This window comes from Panthera uncia, chromosome F2 (assembly GCF_023721935.1).
Source record: "Panthera uncia isolate 11264 chromosome F2, Puncia_PCG_1.0, whole genome shotgun sequence".
In the NCBI taxonomy this organism is placed as follows: Eukaryota; Metazoa; Chordata; class Mammalia; order Carnivora; family Felidae; genus Panthera; species Panthera uncia.
The window spans coordinates 11133215-11154176 of NC_064812.1; the positions used below are offsets into that span (position 1 = coordinate 11133215).

At 45.1% G+C, this 20962-nt stretch overlaps 1 protein-coding gene across 10 annotated transcripts in view; it reads left to right on the forward strand.

Annotated features, from left to right (window-relative positions):
• The window catches only part of ASAP1 (ArfGAP with SH3 domain, ankyrin repeat and PH domain 1), a 313407-nt gene that overhangs the window by 197758 nt on the left and 94687 nt on the right, over positions 1-20962 (forward strand). For all 10 annotated transcript variants that reach the window (XR_007458534.1, XM_049633464.1, XM_049633467.1 and 7 more), the window contains 4 exons: positions 13521-13595; positions 14066-14115; positions 19498-19627; positions 20868-20953. Coding sequence is in view for 9 of the 10 variants with exons in the window: in XM_049633464.1 (XP_049489421.1) it covers positions 13521-13595; positions 14066-14115; positions 19498-19627; positions 20868-20953 (341 nt within the window). In the remaining variant the exon portion in view is untranslated. The remainder of the gene's footprint in view (positions 1-13520; positions 13596-14065; positions 14116-19497; positions 19628-20867; positions 20954-20962) is intronic.

Sequence of the window (20962 nt, forward strand, 5' to 3'; positions counted from 1 at the left end):
ATTCATCATGGAGCCCAACTCAGGACTCGGTCTCACAACCACGATTATCACCACCACCTGAGCCAAAGTCAAGAGTGGGCGCTTAAGCAACTGAGCCACCCACATGCCCCTCAAATAATGCATTTTAAATAGGATTGAATTTTCATCTTGAGAATTTTGCATGCAGTGAATAACACTTTTCAAAATGTTTTAAATGTGTGTGTTTGTGGCTGTCCAGTGTTATTCCACTTGAAACAGACTCACAAAACAGCTTCTCGATGCTAGCAGAGGCTTATGTGTGAGAGTCGTGGTTCTGTGAGAGGGGAAGGAAGGAAAAGCAAGCAGCGTGGAGGAAGGAGAAGGAAACCAGTCACTTGTTGGAGGAGAAAGTTTCATTAGCAGTAAGAGAAGACTGGGCATGGAGGGGAAGGCTTCAGATTCACCCTGGAATGCTCGGGCCCCCTAATATTTGCTTATCAGTATCTCTCTTAAACAAAGCTAGAGCTGGTCTCACCCTCGGGGTCTTCAGACGGGAGTTTTCATTATTCTTATGGTTAAATTTTATTTATATAAATAATACTGGTAACAGTAGTGTATACAGTGAGCCGACTATATCCCAGACGCCGTTTTAAGCACTCACGTGTTATACTAGCCAGAAGGGGCTAGAATGTGCGGCAGTCGTAAATTCACCCCCAGATCTCCGTGGCTTAACAGAGGGAGGGGTTCCTTCCTCCTCACATCCCATGTCTACCAAGGGGTCTGCTCCACACGCTAAGTCATTCAGAGACCAAGGGCCCATCACTGCAGGGTTTGCTACGGCGGGGGAGAGGAGAGAGCACCACGTGCAGGCTCGTCACTGCTTCCCCTGGTGTGTTAGTTCCCCACCTTAAACTGTGTTCTTAGCCCCAGTGGCAGGAGACAGGAAATAGAAGGGAGCAAATAGAATATTTGGTGAGTGTTACCATTTCTGCCTCGTTACTCTTGACATCAACCCTACCCGGTAGTAGCCATTATTATCCTTACTGAACGGTTGGGGAAACTGAGGCACAGAGTGCTGGGGTAGATATCATTCAAACCTGGGTGGTCTCCTCCAGACCCCCATGCTTTGAAGAACACTGGACTGCCTCTCAAGGTGTCAGGATCCTTTTATGGCTACAAAGTAAAGCATACTTTTAATTCATTTAAGTAAAAAGGTTGATTTAAAGGACCGCAAGCACAAGAGTGGCAGAGACTGTACAAGGGTAAGGCGCACACTGTTGGGAGGTAGCTAGCCTTGGGTCTGCATGATCTTGGTCTCAGAAGCCTCCAGAGCTCCTTTCCCAAGCCCAGATCTGGAGCCTGTTGTGAAAAGCAAATGCGGATGTTTTCCTTTGTTCAGAGAATTCTGCCAAAGTCAGCTTCGCACTCACGCCTCTGACCTCTCCCCCTCTTCCTCGATTTCCCGTTCTCCGTGTCCGGCCTGACCTCTTATCTTACCTGGACTCTGCCATTCCTCTCCCTGCCTCACATTAAGTGTTCTCGGTTGAACTGGGTTTCGGTTCCTCTGCAGAATGTCGCCCCCGAGTCTCTCCTCACCTCCGCTTCCTGTAGCCTCCCAATGAGGCAACCCACTCCACACCCAGACTTTTGGGCAGGTACCACAGCCCAGCTAGGGCACCTTCCTCTGGGCCGATGCCAGCCAGCACCAGGGAACACGGATTTGTGAGGGGAGTGTGGCTGGGTTTCAGGCACCACTTGAATAAGCCAGATTGATGCTTTGAGCTCTGTACACTCTGTGCAACCATGTGCAGAGGCCGTGCTGGGCCCAGTGCATCTAACTCCCTCTTGTCTGGGAACACGAGTATCAGGGCCTGAGATGCCTTTTCCCACAAGTTTTCCCTGAAATACTAATCCCATGCTGCCCTCTTTTTTTATTTAAGTTTGTTTGTTCGCTTATTTATTTATTTATTTATTTATTTATTTATTGAGAGAGGGAGAGAGAATGTGTGCATGTGACCAGGGAAGGGGCAGAGAGAGAGAGAGAGAGAGAGAGAGAATCCCAAGCACTGACAGCGTGGAGCCTGATGTGGGGCTCGATCTCACAATCTGTGAGATCATGACCTGAGCCGAAATCAAGAGTCAGACAGTTAACCCACTGAGTCACCCAGGCGCCCCCCATGCCACCTTCTTTGACAAGAGTTCTGGATTGAAAAGCACTACATATTGCCCTTGGAGATTTACAGTATACATTTGTATATTAAAGACTTGGAGATATCCTGTTATTAGAGACCTGACCAGTTCACTGTTTTTTAAAACTTCCTTGATCACAAACATTCTTGTATAAGGAGCTTTGACTTCCCATGAAACCACCTTGAGACGTACCGATCAAGACGTTTTCTGGATCAGGTGATCCATTTCATGTGTTGCTGTTTATTTGTTTTAATTTTATTCCACTTTATATCTGTTCTTCTAGAATTTATTTCTTATTTACATTTCAGTGTGTAATTTCTGATTATTTAAGCTGGTGGCTTCTTTATACCTTGCTTCTTTAAGATTATACCCTTTGGTGCCTTTTGGTACCATTAGGTTTAACATGAAGAAACCCCTTGCTGATCCAGTCTTGAACTAGCAGCTTACATCTTCCAGTAAATATGAACAGGCCCTTTTATTGACTGGTTGTCTAGCCGTGTCAAGCCATTGAAAGTTCAGAGAGCTGGCAGAGTGCATGACTTTGAAGTCAGATAAAACTGAGTTCACGTTTCTGTTCCCTCGTTTCTCAAGCTGGGTCACTAGAGGCAGAATCATTTATTCATTCACTCCCTCATTTATTCACCCAGAAAGCAAGGACATCAAAAGAGGCTTCCCAGAAGAGACACCCTTGAACTAGGCCATAAATAATTAATAGATATTTATAAAACTATTCTCTTAGGCTTGCAGATGCATGTTTCCTTAAATAGAAGCATTAAACAGCATTAAGCTTTGGTTGATACATTTGATATTTAGAGAGTCAGGTGAAAGTCTGTACTTCAGGTTTTTGTTTCTCCCCCCCCCCCCCCCCCCCGCCCCCAAGATTTTCTAAATTGTGGTCCTGACTTAGCTAGTATTTACTAAGTGTCCATTCTGTTCCAAGCTCTGTGCTGAGCTTGACGATTACTTCCGTTCAACAGACTGCTTATACAGACTCTTTTAATAGTTTACACTAAAGTATTTTATTTTATTTTATTTATTTATTTATTTATTTGTCTTAATGGTTTTATTTATTTTTGAGACAGAGAGAGACAGAGCATGAGCAGGGAAGGGGCAGAGAGAGAGGGAGTCACAGAATCAGAAGCAGGCTGCAGGCTCTGAGCCATCAGCACAGAGCCCGATGCGGGGCTCGGACTCACGGACCGTGAGATCATGACCTGAGCCGAAGTCGGACGCTCAACCGACTGAGCCACCCAGGCGCCCCAAGCACTTCATTTTATAAGGAAGGATGGACATGGGGATGGGACCAGATTTTTTAGACTTCCTGCTATTTGCTGCCTGCAAGTAGAGAAAACTTTTTTTGGCATCATTTGGCATCACAGGCATAATATCCAAGATTTCTTTTTTCTGCAAGGTTGGCCTGGAACTATAGCAACCGGTGGTGAATATTACAGCCACCGTTGAGGTAAATTATTTGAGTTCTAACATTTTCAGTGAGGGTGGAGCAAAGTGAGTCTTAATTAAAGCACAAGATGTGGACCAAGCAGACAGAGTGGGGCAGTCCAGGCGAAGAGGGCACTGCTTCTCTGCTTTTCTACCAGTTAAATGAACACAGTGTCTACAGTAAGAAATGCCTGTGTCCTCCTGGTGTCGTACGTGGTGGGCCCCGAGTGCTTGCACTCACTTATTTCGTTAAATTTTTTAATTTGTCAGGAAAGTGCTTAAAAGCGTGTTGTTGTCAAACAATACAAGTGTGTGATAAAGATGTTCGGTGAAGGCAAGGAAAATGTAATTCGATGTCACCCACCGTAGGCTTTGGTTCTAGTTTAAACATAGCAAATTGTAGATGACGTGCGTGGAAATGAAATTACGGGTCTGAAAGTTGATCGTGAACCAGCCGATTAATCGTTTCAAGCACAGTAGAGAAATCGTTAGGGCCGAGATGTCTCTTCAAACCAAGGCCCAGCTGCCCAGGCCTTTCTTCCTTTTGCTTCCCCGTTTGTCTTGGGCTTACAAGTCGTAGCCGCTCCCCCTTTTGTTATAATTATCCTCAGATGAAGTCAGATGCTGCAGATCGTACAAAGAAAAAAAGAGTGCTTTCATTTTCATCCTTGATGTAGGAGATGATGTTAAATCTAACCCCTCATTTACTTAAATGGAATTAGACAAAACATAATTGCATTATTTTACGTTAAGGAATTCTCCTATTCCCAGATACTCCTACGCCTACCCATTTTTCTCTGTGAAACTTCCAGTAGAACTGTATTTTCTGCCAAATTCAGTCTTGTCGGTTCCTGAGGTCTGTAACGTCATGGTTTGATTTGGTTCCCCTTTTCCTTAGGTCTTCCCCAAGCCACCCAGAGCAGTCATTCCTGTGCTTTTTCTCCTGGTAATTATGGCTGAGACCCACCTCTGTTCTGTTTTCGTGGTGACTGTGCCTTGGCGATTTCCATGTGTTGACTGCAGGTGTTCCTTCTCTAAAGGAACTTGGGTTCTCCTTCCCCTTTGACTTTGGACAGCTGCTGTTAGTGTAAAGCAGTTGATGCCCCAACTGGACCTTGCACCTAACCCATCACGCCTAGAGAGCTGGTTTCAGCCTGGGCCATTGGGCCCCACCCGCAGAGTGTCTGGTTAATTAGGGTTGAGATTGGATTTCTAACAAGTTCTGGGTGATGCAAACACTATTGTTCCCAAGACCACACTTGGGAGACCACTAGGAAGGACGGTCACTCTGGACAGAGGTATAGAATTCCCTAATGTTACAGAGAAGCTGTCATTTTTCCTGCCAGATTCACTCCCTCATTATTTTTACTTTTATACCTGCCATCTGGTTTCTATGTTGTATTAATACATCAAATAACAAGTTGAGTGAGAAATAAATTGCTGGTTGATTATATCGCCCTCTTGTGTTTCTGTGTCATATTTCTTTTTAATACTATTCTGAATAAAAAATACCAGTTCATTGCTGAAAACTTAGGAAATATAGGGGAAAAAACCCTGAAATAAAAGTCACTGATAACCTTACAATTCACTGTTTACGGGTTGAGATCTATCTGTCTGTATCTTCTTTTTTTTTTTAATTTTCTTTTTTTTAACATTTATTTATTATTGAGAGACAGCATGAGCATGGGAGGGGCAGAGAGAGAGGAGACACGGAACCCGAAGCAGACTCCAGGCTCCGAGCTGTTAGCACAGAGCCTGACGCAGGGCTCAAACTCACAAATCGTGAGATCATGACCTGAGCTGAAGTCCGTCACTCAACTGACTGAGCCACCCAGGTGCCCCTGTCTATCTGTATCTTCTAATCTCATTCCTATTTATAAATCTTTTCTTATATGTGTATTTTTTGTCATAATTTTTTAACCACATTGGTTTCATACTAAGTGCTGTTTTATAACCTGATTTTTCACTTGTTTATACATTTTGAAAATGTTTTCCTGTTTTGGAAAGGAAGACTGTAGCCTCGGATCTTTGCTTACTTGGAAGCATACAGCCTTTTAAAACAGAACTACCATGGTTGAGATGGGATCAGGAGCCTAGACCCTCTTGGGGGTGGGGACAGGGCCACATCCTGCCCAGGAGACAGCATGAGCATTTCCCTCTGGCTTTTCTCACCCAGGTCACCTGGATTTCTTTCTGGTGTGTTTAGTCGTATCTCAGTATCTCATCTTAGGCTCTGAGAGTACTGTCCCTGGAAGGTATATTAGAGACCTTGTAGACCTCGTTTTATCAGTGGCAGAAATGAGAAGCCACCGGCCTGTACCCACACAGCCAGGTGGAAGCAGGTTCAGGTCTAGAACACTCTTCTTCTCCCGTTGTCAAAGCCAGGCAGCTGCTGGATGGAAGGTACCTTTGGTCCTTCACCCCCAACCACATAGTGGGAGCAGTTCTCATCTCCCGTCCCTCTCCTAAATCCGCCGTCACCTCCCGACTTCTAATCTGGAAGTGCAGAGTGCTCCGGGAAGACCAGAACTCGTTCACATTCTATAATACTTCTGAGTCTCAGAATAACTTTTCTGGTGTGGAGAGGAATTCATTTGTTCAGCCATTTACTCAGTCAACACGCGTTTTATTTAAGGAATCTACACTCTGCTAGGGGTTGGATGTAACACAGTGGTGGGTGAAACAGCCATAGCTCCTGCCTTCAAGAAGCTTTGCTCTAGACACTAAAGAAACAGTCAAATGCTTGTCAAATGCATTGTTCTCTGAAAGTGAGCCTATTCTGCCTAGTTAAGACTCAGGGGAGATCAGAGAGGAGAGACCTATGTAGAAATGTGCTCAACACCTCACTGAGGAGGAGGCACGGAGCCTAGACTAGGAGGCTCTTTGCCAGGAGCCAACGGAAGACTGTTCCAGACTGATGGTAAAGCATGTATATGCTTGAGAGCTTGATGAATCAAGAACCAGAAGAAGGGCCGGCATGGTTGATGGGCGGGGGGGAAAGGGTAGAGGGGCTTCAGACAGGTTGCCAGGGCCAGACTTACATTGTGAGGCTGGATTTGAATCCAGTCCATGGGAAGCCATTGATGGGTTTCACGCAGGAGAGTAATATGATCTGATAATCGTTTTAAAAGATCACTGGAACGACAGGACTCAGGAAATGAGGATGGCCTTTGGAGTCAGTAAAAACCTTAATTAAGACTCTGACCATCCGCTTAGTCACTGTTTGACCTTAGGCAAGTTACTTGACCTCTCTGAGCCTGTTTCCTCAATTGGGTGAGGCTAAGATACATCTTACTGAGTTGTTGTGAGCAATAACTTTAGGTAACATACGTTAAACACAGTACCATCTGTCATTTTAATAACTCTAATTCAGGCTGATTTGCCTGGATTAGAGCATGGTATATAATGGGATGCATTACCTTACAGTTTGTAGAGACTCCCTTGCGGGATGAGACAGGGAAACAAGAAGCATTGGAGGTAATGTGGTGCAACATGAAGGACATTCGGGAGTCCTGCCAACCTCCGTCCCAGCCTCAAAAGACCTAGTCCAGTATCCAAAATGCCATCATTGTATTTTTTCCGCCACTGCGGCTGAGCCGTTCAAGTGTGAGACAGTAAACCTAGTTACGTTTTATTAAGAGTCTGTGTTGTGCAGCGTTTTGCACGCATAGCACCCGGCATCTACACAGCAACACCCTCAGCACCGTATGGAGGCAGCCTTATCATTGCCACTATAAGGAAGGAGACTGAATCTCTAAGAGGTTGAATGACTAAATCTCTAAATCTCTGAAAGGTTGAATGACTTGTCCAGGCACACGCTTGGCTAAGTCTGTGCCGCCTGTTGATCGTGTGAGTGCTGGGCACTCCAGCAGCTGTGAAGTGTAAACTGTTACAAATGCCTGAGCAGTGGGTGAGGTGGGAACGTTAAGTCTCATCTGCGTGGGAATTGTAAGTGCCCTCAAAGCAGTATTCTTTGTTTCCCCTTGAAGCATATGCAACCGAATACAATAAAGCTTAGTTTAGTAGGTCGGTAATGGCTAATAATAGTCTGTATGTGTATGCAGTATATTATCATCTTTGAAACATTCTGATAATTGGGGGCACCTGGGTGGCTCAGTCGGTTGGGTGTCTGACTCTTGATTTCGGTTCAGGTCATGATCTCATGGCCCTGGGATCTGTCTGTCTGTCTCTCTCTCTCTCTCTCTCTCTCTTTCCCCCTCTCCCTCCCAGTCTCTCTCTCTCTCTCTCTCTCTCTCTCTCTCTCTCTCTAAGAAATAACTTTTTTAAAAAGCACATTATGATAACCTACAAGAAGATAATGCTGTAAATAGTTCACTGACTTGGGAGTTAGCCCTGGCTTGTGGTTTGGCCCGTCCACTTGGCTGAGTGTGTTTGAACACGTTAATACCACCTTGAGGGTTCTCGGGAGCAGCCAGTGGAGCAGCCGGCTAAAGCAGGCAGCCCTGTGGCCTGCTACCCAGTGGGAGCTCCGCTGGCATCCGTTCTCCCTGATCCTGTCGCACCAGTCTTGGCTAGTGGAGGAAGGTGCCAGGACACCCGTTTTAAAATCAGAAAACCGAGTCGGTCAGGTTAACGGTTTGCCCAAAGTCCCCAGGCCAATAGTAATGAGTGGCCACATTCTGGCCTTCTCAGCTCCTGCTGAGAACTCTTTCCAGTGTATCTTAACACCCTGGAAACTGCCTGACCACAACCGGGCACCGCCATGAAGGTGCATAAATACGCCATGAAGGAGTTAACACACTAGACAGAATATCTAATTTATCCCAGGGAATTGAAGACTTAACTGCTGGGAACTGGCTCATTATTTTAATTGGATTTTCCAATGTGTTGAGCAAGTCAGCAGATTTGCATTAGCCTTACTTTCTGTCTGTAGAGGGGAAGGAGAGAGAACCGGTGGGCAGTAAGGTAGGAACGTCAGGATTAACGCAGGATGACAAAGCAAGCAAATTATGTCCCCGTTCATTGATACGGTGCCGTGTGCATGTGGGGGCCGTGGGGGCAGGGCACCACGTGTAGAGCCGTGCTGCGCTCCCACTGCAACGCTGCTGAGTCACTGTCCCCCATGCCTGTGCTCCCGCAGGGTGGCACAGTCCCCCGGGTCGCAGGCCCCCAGGCGAGCCAGAAACCACAGTGCAGCATGACCACCGGCAGCTGCCTGCTGACTCCAGCTTTGGGACCTGGTCGGTTAGTGGACAAAACAGATGAGATGCTTCCCCCTTAATTAAGAGGCATACCTTCTAGAGAAGAAAGACAGGTGATGAATCATAAAGAATGAGATCATGTCGTTGTGTGGTAAAACTCTAAAGGGGTTTAGAGAAAAATCAGAGCGGATACAAAGAGGAAAGCCGTCCCGAAGTCCTCTCTAACGGGAGCTGTTTGTCTCACGTCTGGTAGCGTCTGAGCAAGTTGTAAGGAATGGGGGTTATTGTGATCAAAACCAGTATTAATTACAGTCTGTTTGCTTAAACAAATCACTTTTGCATAATGAAAGGACACACGTCAGCCTCCTCCTGTCTTTATTCCAGGTTTCTCGTTGGGCTTGATATACGTATATACTCGCAGAGGAAATTTCCACTTGGTGAGGAAGCAGTTTGTTTGGAAAGCAGACACATTTACCGCACCCGAACACCACTCCTGAAATGCTTTCTAATGTGTTTGCTTAATAAAATGGAAAAAGAGGTGCTCTTAAAAACATATCCTTCATCGTCCTGTTATCTTGGCTTGTGTAAAGAACTTACATTAATTCAACTTTATCATTAAAGGAAAGGAAATAGGTTGGAAGTTGAGTAAATGGAAATGCAATCAATAGAATTTTAGTAAAATTAATGGGAAATAGTAGATTTGAAAGGCTTTCAAAAAATCCACTGAGGATAATGAAGGTGGTACAGGAAGTCTTTCTACTCGTTTTTTTTACGTTGGCCTCCTCGTGGTTGCCCTGGAGGTGCTTTTGTATTCGTTTGCAAGCTTTGCTTAGGCTGTGAGAAGGATTCCTGAAAGAACTGGAAAATAAAAAAGGAAAGTCACAGAACCCTACAACTGTGAGGTCATGTAATCCATCGCTGTCGCAGTACCTTCCAGTGTCGGAGAAAATAGGCCTTCTCTTCATTGAGATCTGCAGCAAAGGAAATTTTGGCCTCTTGATAAATATTTCTCAAAAGTTTCCTTCTCTCGAGAGTAGTCTGTTTTCTCTTTGACATCTCTCTGCATCTTCATAATGACAGAGAGTTGCTATTCGCTCTTTCCTTAAAACCATTGCCTTTGCCGGTTTTTGCAAATTAACCGACTTTTTCCTGGGAAGTAAGGTGGGGAAAGATTTTTTTCCTGGGGCCTTTTGCCAGGCTCATCCTGGGAAGATTCTGAATTCATAAATACACAATGTTTGGCCTTCTCGGTTTTTTATCAGCCCCCAAGAGTATGTGTGTGGATAACCACAAAGAAATTCTTAATTCTTGGGGTTTTCCATCAGTGCCACTGCAGCCCCCCCCCCCCCCCCCCCCAACCCCGACGACGGCACTGAAAGGTTACAGTGTGTGTCTATTGTGTGGTCAGTACATGGCTTTTGAGGGACTTTTCCTTCCGCACAACCCCCACGTTCAGTATTAACCACAGTTTCATAATTTTTTCATTCTTATTTTGTAATGTAGCCCTCAGACCAAAATGGCATAACAATTTTTTTTTTCCTGCTTCATTTCACAAAGGATTTGAGGCATTGGTGAAAAGCCTGATTCTACTAGGACGACGTTAAAAATGGTTTATAATCACTGTCATTTCATTGTTTGTTTTAGAATATTTTAAAGTTTTATGTATTTAAGCAATCTCTACATCCCATCTGGGGCTAGAACTTACAACCCCAGGTCCAGAGTTGTGTGCTCCCCAACCGAGCCAGCCAGGCGCCCCTGTTCTTTTCATACAGAACTTTGTATGCTGTGAATGCTGTTTTATACTTTGCTTTTGTCATGTAACAATTTATCTTGGAGCCGTTTCCAAAGTTATACATAAAGAACTTTCTCAGTTTTATGGCTACGGTTTAGAACTTCCGTAGTTTATTTAACTCGTCCCTTATTGACAAGTCCTAAGCTTCCCGTCAGAATAAATCCTATAGAGAGGAACCTTGTGCTCACATGATTCTCTATTTCCTGTATTCTACAAATATTTATTGAGCACCTACTCTGTGCCAGGCGGTGTTCTAAATTCTGGAAATAGGGCAGTGAACATGCAGACCCTACCCTTGGAGAGTTTGCGTTCAAACTGAGGGTACAGCAAACAAATGAGGAAACAGATACGTGCATGGTGAGGGATGGTGAATGTTTTGAAGAAGATTAAGGATTTCTACGAATCGAGGAGAGGTAGGCATTGGCCTGGCGAGTGGAGGGCTGGTTGGCCCCTGCCTCGCTTACCACCATCCACACAAACCTCCCGAGGCCCGCAGGAGAGCAGGATGCAGGAGGCTTATGTTTCAGGAAGGAGCTTCATCTGTGGCTGAGAGTGAGTCCTGTTCATCTTTATTTTCCCCATCTCATACCCACAGCCGGTGTTTTTCAACGTTATTATTACCTGAAAACTGCACCACCCCATCCCAAGGAGTCTTTTTAAAGATATTTGGGGGGTGGGCACCTGGGTGGCTCACGATTTTGGCTCAGGTCATTATCTCACAGTTTGTGGGTTCGAGCCCTGCATTGGGCTCTGCATTGACAGTGCAGAGCCTACTTGGGATTCTCTCTCCCTCTCTCTCTGTCCCTCCCCTACAAGTAGATAAATAAACATTTAGAAAGAAAGAGAGAAAGAGAAAGCAAGGGAGGGAGGGAGGGAGGAAGTTAGAAAGTTTAAACTAAACTTTGAAGTTTTAATGCCACAGATATACTCTATATCAAGTTTATGTACTCTGGCCCTTTGGAAAGCCACAGCCATTGTAATAGCTAAGATGTTTTTCACCCCACTCCCCAGGAACCAATGCCCTTGACCTTACAGAACACAGACTCCGAATCCGTGGCTCTCTCACTGTTGGCACCTGCCAGCCAGGCTATCTCTCTGTGGGTGGCGGAGCAGGGGGTAGCGAGATTGCACAGATAGAATCGTCTCGGTATTCAGAATCTCTTTGTCTTTGAAAGAAGAGAGAGTTGGTTGTCTTTGATCCAAGCCCTCTGGTGATGTGCCCTGGACAACTTCTCTTGCGTGGAAACTGGAAGCCGGGAGGCAGAGGTGGAATGGTGAGCCACAGGGAGCCCAGGATGAGAGCAGTAGGCAGGAGTTGGGAGAAGGTGTCTGTCTGTTCCGTGTGGCCTTATTATTTAAAAAAAAAAATTTTTTTTTAATGTTTATTCATTTTTTTTTTAATTTTTTTTTAACACTGATTTATTTTTGAGACAGAGAGAGAGCATGAACGGGGGAGGGGCAGAGAGAGAGGGAGACACAGAATCAGAAGCAGGCTCCAGGCTCTGAGCCATCAGCCCAGAGCCTGACGCGGGGTTCGAACTCACAGACTGCGAGATTGTGACCTGAGCTGAAGTCGAACGCTCAACCGACTGAGCCACCCAGGCGCCCCTTAATGTTTATTCATTTTTGAGAGAGAGACAGAGCGTGAGCGTCAGAGGGGCAGAGAGAGAGGGAGACACAGAATGTGAAGCAGGCTCCAGGCTCTGAGCTGTCAGCACAGAGTACGACGCAGGGGCTGGAACTCACAAGCTGTGAGATCATGACCAGAGCTGAAGTCGGATGCTCAACCGACTGAGCCACCCAGGCGCCCCACATTGCCTTACTCTTATTTCTTCTCTAACGTCCCTTTGGATTTTGAAAACAGCTATGTATCCAGCACTTGCTGAGTGTGTGGGAGCAAGCTAGCACTGTGAGGTGTATTAACCCCTTCACTGCAGCTGTCTGCGGCAGGTTGTAGCGCCCCCCGGTTATCTAGGGGGCGCCCAGGGTCCCGCACCAAGCCTGCAGGTGTCCACGTGGGTCCTTCTCGCTCCGCTCTCTCCCTCCGCCTCTGTACGGCACTTGTAATACCGCGATGTGGCAGAGTGGGTTTGCATACGGCGACCACCTCTGTCCCTGGGGTGTGAGCTCGCTCGAGGCAGGAACAGTGTTTTATTCACCTTCACCTAGCCAGCCGCTAGCGTGGTGGGTGTCACAGAACAAGGACGTGGTAAGTGATTGATGGAAGGGTGACTGGCTGGCTGCAGTGACAAATGAGAACACTCTTGCACGGGAGTAAAATTATTTCCTGAGTGAGGGAGCCCACCGACCTCGCCGGCTATGACCTGGTTCGGCAGGTCCCTGTAGTGTTGGTTCCACACGACTAGACCCGGTTTCCCCACAGTGCTCTGGGTCCGTGTCATTCACTGTTCCCGGTCCTTGTTCGGCACACTCTTTCCCTGCTTGCCTGTCCCTCCCTTGGTTTCCCTGCCCCGCTGTCTCCAGCTGGGTGCCAGCTCTGTCTCCCTCTCCTCTGTAGACCCCTTTTTGTTCCAACTTGACATCAAGGAGACTCAGGCCACTGCCTCAGAACAGTGAGAAACCCGCACTTGTATCTTGTCTTTCTAATGGATCTGGGCACAGAGAGGACACAGTGAGTGGGACAGTCGTGGTCCCTGCCCTCACTGAGCTTACGTTCTGGTGGGGGACAGAGTGCACGTATAAACACACTGGGTCATTTCAGATAGTGACCGATGCCGAAGAAGCGTATGAAAAGGAGTAATAGAAGCCAGTTGTGTGGCTCCCACCTGCTGTGGGGGGTGGGGGGGGCTGGTCTTGCCCCCTAACCTCGGGGCGGTGCGCAGGGTCAGCAAGATGGTGCGTGAGAGCCCTTACGCAGAGTCTGCTGTGTGCAAAGTGTCCAGTCCACAGTAGCTGATTTTGTTATTCTGCACGCACTTCCTTTTTTAACCGTCTTCCGTGTTTGCTTTACTTTCCAGCTCCAGGGTCTGAGCCACAATGTGATCTTCACCTTGGACTCCTTGTTGAAAGGAGACCTGAAGGGAGTCAAAGGAGTAAGTGTTCAGAAATTTGATTTTCACTTTAACTGGAAAGGATTGATTTTTCCCCCCTCTTTAAAGATCATAGCGTTACTTGCATTTGAAAGGCACTCTGAACATTTCTAGCATAAAAACTACTTGGAAAATGATCATTGGAAAAGATGTGCCGCTTCACACAGTGTTATTGACTGAGGAATAAGATGAGGCCCTTTCCGGATTATCGGTGAGAGCCCATGGGGCTGCGGGGAGTCTGTGCTGAGCCTTGGCCGCGCCACCAGCCACCCCGCGGGCATCGCAGCGAAGGCCGCCCTTCCTGCTCGCTCAGGCTCCTCGTCTACGACACACGCTGTGACTTGCGTGAGAGTGTGTCCGGTTTCACGCGTCCTTTAGAGGAAAGCATTTTCGCTGCCATGTTATTTCCTCACTGTTTGCTTGCCTTTGAGCAAAAGTGAATCCAGTCTCAAGTTCGTTTTCTCTTTCCTAAGGATCTCAAGAAGCCGTTTGACAAAGCTTGGAAAGACTATGAGACAAAGTTGTAAGTCATTTTTTTGTTTGTTTGTTTTTTATAGTTGTTCATTTCTTAAGAAAAAGTTAACTAGAAGAAGGACAGAGCTCTTACCTGATCTCTTTTGGACAAGAACTCGTTGAGTACCTCCTTGTAAAGGCTAAGAGCCCGGTGTGCTGACCTGACCGGAGGTGTTTATGACTCCTCCTCGTCATAGGAGGAGGGAGGTGCGCTGTTAACTCCCAAAAATTTGTGAGCCCGTGGTTGCTGACGCTAACTATCAAGTTGTCCATCTGACCGTTGCAACTTTTCTCTAATTACAGCTAGCATATAACTGTAGGCTGTTTACATTCCTGCATAGCAATTAGGAAACGATAAAAATTCATAGCTAGCGTTTGTGACCTCCTTCTGCCCGCCGGGGCCTGTGCGCCGTGTTCTACCTGCGTGACCGCCACACCGTGACTTCACCGTCTGGTTGTGGATTGGGGAACTGAAGCCTGGAGAGACTGAAGGGATTACAGGAGGTCATGGAGCTGGGCGGTGTCACGCTGCCTTCCCCAGGGTCTGTGTGGCCCCTGAGCCGGAGCAACGCGTCACGGGCACGGCGGGCCCGCCCGGCGGGTTGTTGCAGGGACTGTGGAAATAACGCACACGATATGCATGGTGTGGGCCTGGCTCACCTTCCTGCCGTACGAGTCAGACCATCTTCCCTCGTTGCTACTCGAAGACATTTGTATTACCAGGAGGTGTGGTGGGAGGAGAAGTATATTTAAAAGCACTTAATAAAAAAGGTTGGCTGTAAACTTGGATAGCTGTCACCATGAGAGAATAAAAGCATTTCTGGAGACAGCAGTAACAGCAGAATGAAAACACCAACAAAAGAAAAACAAATTCGGGGTTAAATTTGTTTTTTGCCAGACTACTTCTACAAATGCTTATGTAATAAACGCACTGTTGGAGACTTGCTGCCTTAGGAATACTTTTACGCGTTGATGGTTATAAATGCAGCTGAGAACAGAAGGGCTCTTAAAATGGTCAGTGATGGAGTGAACAGTATAGGCCATCCTGTCTTTCTGTATTAAAAAAGATCATCAGTGCTCACTCTTGTGAGCTAAGTGCTGCCCTGCCCAGAGGCAACTTCACGCCCTGGGCTTGGAATAGAACTAAGTACATACAAAAGGGGCCCGAGTCCACAGAAGGGAGAAAAAAACAAAACAAAACACCTTTGCTCTACACTTGTGGAATAGATCTCTTTTGTAGGACATGGAAATAAAACAAGGTACAGTATGTGCTTTGGCAGCTGAAATACTACCAGTGTTGGGTAGTGGAACTGTATTTTTGGTATTTTATAAAAATACAGTTGGCACAAGACCTAGTGGTCAGTATTATGAATGTCCTGGAGCAGAAACCATTCTAGGACGATCTAGGTGCCCTTCATGGCGCTTTGCTCAACTGTACTCAGACTTGTCTGGTTGCTCACTAGTCTATATTGTCCTCTGGCATCTGACCCCGGTGAGTGCAGTGACCATATCGTCCTCGCGTTTGGTGTTAATCTCCCAGTGCCTACCCCTAGCAGTACCTTGGGCACATAGCTCGTGCATAGGGAATAGTTGCTGCAGGAATGAAAGAATTATCCAGATCTGGAAATGTGTATCAGGATTCATCATTTAAGTGGGTCGTGATTTTAGGATTTCACCAAAAGGTTGTTGTTTTATTTTTCTTTTTTAATAAACCTCTATCAGGGCACCTGGGTGGCTCAGTCGGTTGAGCGTCTGACTTCAGCTCAGGTCGTGATCTCTCAGTTTGCGAGTTCGAGCCCCACATCGGGCTCTGTGCTTACAGCTCGGAGCCTGGAGCCTGCTTTGGATTCTGTGTCTCCCTCTCTCGCTGCCCCTCCCCTGACTCACACTCTGTCTCTCTCTCCCTCTCAAAAATAAATAAACATTAAGAAATAAATTAATAAAAATAAATAAATAAATAAAATAAACCTCTATCAACAAATGATTTTCCTAAGATATGCTTCTTCCTCACCATGTATAGTGGTATAAGAAGAAAAAAAAAAAACCCAAATGTTTGATTATTTGATGTGATAGGGCTCATTTGATTATGAATTACAGAAAACAAAACAACATACAAAAAAAAAAAAGAAGTTAATTTATTAGCTTTGATAACCAGGAGGCTGGGCTGTGGTCTTCCATTTAGAACCCAGGAGGCAGTGAGGCATAATAGTTTAGACCACACACTGGGGAGTCAGAGACCATGGGAGAATCTCAGTGGTGCCACTTCCTGGCTTTGTGACTTTGAGCCAAGATACTTAACTTTGATGATCCTCACCTGTAAAACCATAGAAGCGTTAACCACTTCTCAAGGCTTCTGTGAAGACAAGATAACATAATATGTTGAAGTAATTGCCTGTTGACAGACATACAGTTGGCCAGTCAGTTGTTTCTAGCAAGTTTTTTAAACCATCAAATAATACTTGGTCAAAATAACACCCATACATAAAAGAAAGCATTAAATAGTGCTTGCAACGGTTAAGACGGACTCTGCATAGAATAGAAACTCCAATAATAATGGCCTCGACAAGAGTCTATCCGAGTAGAGCGTCTAGGGCAGACCAGGCACCGTTCACAGCACTTCTGTGTCACAGCACTGTAAGAATGTCCGTGCTGCCTTCCCAAGTCTGTGCTGCACCTGATAATGAGGATTCTTTTCCTAACGAGGAACGGGAGGAGGGGATCTTATGTAGGCAATGGACATGCTTTTCATGGAAAGACACGGTGGTCCTCAGCCCCACCCATCCTGTCCTTTGAGTCCCTCTCCTGTTCCCTGGCTGGTTTGTCTCTGTTCCTCTGTGTTCTCTTGCTGTTTCCTCCTGGTGCACCTGCTGTGCAGCCACAGCACATGAGGGCTCAGCTCCCTCTCACAACTACCCCCCGTGGCTTTCCCACCCCCATCCCTGTTCATCCAGTGTGGTTAATACCACAGTTTATGGATAAACCAGTTGTCAGTGTGAACAACTTCTGTGGCTGTAAATATTCAGTGCCCATCAAATGGTGTTATAATGGACTTTCCATTCTCATCGTACCATTTTCTGCTTTCCCTTAGTGAAATGATTGCCTCATTTCATTTGCCTCCTACTGCTGGAAACGTTTGTGATCTTTTGTTATCTGTTAGAACTGATGTCCAACACCTATGAATGTTTCTGTTTAAAACAAAATAATAGTGTTTCTGTTTAGAACATACACTATGTATGTTGTAACAACGATTATAGATCTGTTATCGTTAGGTTGTCTGGCAGTCCCGTCTGTTCTGTCCTGGAGATTCCCTCCAGAGCCCTTTTGCTCAGCAGCACAACTGTCGTCCTGGGCTGCCCCTTCATGGTAGCTCTCCTCCTTCTTCCTTCCTGGCATGGGCCCATATTTGGCTGGCACACCACTTCCACTCGTTTCCAGGGAACGGCTCTCAAGGAGGGAAAATTTTCAGATTTTTCCATGTCCAGAAATATCTTCATTCTGCATCACACAGAATGAGAGTTTGGCTGAATATAAATCCTCTCATTTTATAATCATATTTGCTCCCATTTCTTTGTGTGGGGTTTGGGGAAGGGGTTCATTTATTTTCAGTTAGAAAATGTGAAAGTCTTTTTTTTTTTTTTTTTTTAGTGTTCTACGAAGTTTCTTCATTGACCTTCTCTTTGCAGTTTTTAGCTCTGTAGTTCCCAAAATGTTTCTTATCATTCCTCCCATCTGGTTTCTTTTCTGTTTATTCTCCTAAAAGGCTTTGCCATATAATGTTGGATTCTCTAGGTTGTTCTTATAATTTTTCTCTCTTTTCTGTTCTATTTGTCTATGTTCTGTTTTAGATTATTTTCAACCTTTTATTCTCACTGTTTCAGTCGACTTTTTTAAACCTTTTTTTTTCAAGTTCTTCAAGTTTTTAAAGAGCATGAGTGGGGGAGGGGCAGAGAGAGGGGGAGACACAGAATCCGAAGCAGGCTCCAGGCTCCGAGCTGTCGTCACAGAGCCCGACGTGGGGCTTGAACTCATGGACTGTGAGATCATGACCTGAACTGAAGTCGGATGCCACCCAGGCATCCCACAGTCATCTTTTTTTTTTTAATGTTTTATTTATTTTTGAGAGAGAGAGAGAGAGAGAACAGGTGATGGGGCAGAAAGAGAGAGACAGAGGATCCAAAGCAGGCTCTGACCCAAAGTGGGCTCTGCACTGACCGCAGATGCGGGACTCGAACTCACAAACTATGAGATCATAACCTGAGCCCAAGTCCGACACTTAGCCAGCTGAGCCATCCAGGCATCCCTCAGTTGACTTTCTTAATTTGGCTATCATATTTTAAATTTCCAAAGCCCTTTTTCTCAGTTCTTTGGGAGTTTTTGGTGGCCTTTGTATAGTTTCTTCTTCTTGTTTCATAGATACACTATTTTACCTTTCTGAGGATTTGATTATATTTTATAAAGTAGTTTCTCTCTTACTGCCCCTGGTTCTCTCACCACCGCCTACCCACTCCCTGACTTGTTATTTTGAACCCCTGCTTTCATTTTGGAGCCTTTCCTCAGTTACCTTATCATCTTTCACCACCCATTCATATTTCAGAGTAAAGCACCCAAAAGTTGATAGAAGGCTCCTGTACATCAACAGGGCTTGTCAAGAACGCAGTGAGCTGCCTCCTTGGGTTTTAGGTGTTAGGATGTCAAGACAGCTTTTTTTTTCAGGAACATTCTAAATGTCAATATCCAGAACTGTGTCTTCTGGCACCATTCAGCTCCCTGGTGCCCGTGTCTAGTGATGTATATGATGGCAATCTGGAAGCAACAAAGGCCAGAGAGGGATTCCAAATTGTAGATTAGGATCTCTCCCATCCTTATTTTGTACAGGCCACTGCCAGACGATGGAATGATTAAAGTGTGTTATGGGGATATGGAAATGGCCCAGGTTTAGAAGAATATCGGAAATTACCTTTGACTACTTTTTGTGCATGCCCACTATGCGCTTTGATTGTCCTGAAATAATTCTCAGACTCTTAATCTGTTGGCAATCAGGATACACCTAAGGTCTCCAACTTTCTGATACTTTTTCATCGATGAGTAATGTACTTTACCCAAGAAAAAAATCAACTGTCAGAATTTTTTCATGCAGACCAAAATGTGAGAGAGAATGTATAAGAATTCATCCATGTGTAAGATCAGACTTAAAAGGCAAGGTTTCCTAGGTGAAAATTTATACGATGTGTGTTCTCTTTGAATGTTACTTTCCATCAACGTTACCGACTTAAGAGTTCCTGCTGCTTAACCTTTAGTAAGAAACAATCAGTGACTCTTGTTAAAGGGAAGACAAAAAGGAAAGACAGGAATGTTTGTTTTTGTTTTTAAATGATGGCATCTTTAATTACAGTACAAAAATTGAGAAGGAGAAGAGAGAGCACGCAAAGCAGCATGGAATGATCCGCACGGAGATCACGGGAGCCGAGATCGCAGAAGAAATGGAGAAGGAGAGACGCCTCTTCCAGCTCCAAATGTGCGAAGTAAGAACAGCTTTTGCAAGCATTTGCCTGGCGTTTGGTTAACTGTGATCTTTCCTGCTAGTCAGCAGTTTTTCTGCTTAACTGCAGGCTGTTTGGTTATTAGAGGAGGGGACCGTTTCTTAAGGGTTCTCATCTCCGTTTTTCTCCAAGCCTTTTGGGATCCGCCATTTCACTGTTGTCTCATATTTTGAGCCTTGGTCCTGTGGGGCTGTTTATGCCAAAACAGGATTCTTTGGTGAGAACTTTAATGTTGCTTGTGAGTGAGTGTGGAAAAAAAACATCTGGTGAGGAGTAACACTGGTGAACATGAAGTCTTACTGATCCAGGTTAAGAGCGTGTGTCTTTTTTAACCATGTGTCCAATGGAATGAAAGCTGAAATAAAGTAGTCATGAAGAAAGTCTGAGTTCATGAAAGAAATGTAATGAAAGCATGTTCCCTTAAACTTTGAGCAGCGGTTCTCAAACTGGGTTCCCAGCGAGCGCTGGTCCTCCTTGACCTGGCGTCCTGCCATTCTGACGCTAACGTGTAACAGTTCCTTTATCAGTTTTCCAAAAATACTAAAACAGATAGGATTTTCTCAATTTTAAGTGTTTCTTTTTTTAAAAAAATACTTTTTTTCCTCCTCCTCAACCTTTTAGCTTCTTCTTGAACCTGTCTGCTCGTAAGCACTTCTTTATAATAAAACAAGTAAAAAAAAAGCAAACAATATCAACGGAAAGTCTTGGATACTGGTAAAAATCAGAGCTAGTAGTGTTCATTAACTGCTTGATTAATAACAGGTTATTGTAACGTTAATTTTTCTTACTCTTTCATTCTTGAGTACCGGAAACTCTTCCTAAAAGTTTCAGTACCTCACCGCATATTCCATAAAGAGAGTGCAATTTTACTGATTTTCTGCCAAGAACGACCTTTCAGGTTTCGATCATGTGAACTCTAAGTTTGAGATCCACTGCACCAGGGGGAAATAATCAAACATTCTAGAATGTTTTGCTGTGTTTGATTTCTGCTTGTAGAGTAAACTAATCTGGAGTGTTTGTAAACCATTAACACTCTAATCATGTCGTTTGTACACTCGTGACTGTGCCTGATCGTCATTCCCCAAATGAAACTCCCCCTGTCTGAAGGCAGCCAAGGTTCAGTAGCTTGTGCAGATTCACGATCGGTATTCTGCTCCCCAGACCCAGGACTGGGAAACCCTGTCTGTAACAGTCAACATACAATTCTGTTTTATTTCCACAGTATCTCATTAAAGTTAATGAAATCAAGACCAAAAAGGGTGTGGACCTGCTGCAGAATCTTATAAAGTATTACCACGCTCAGTGCAAGTAAGTGGA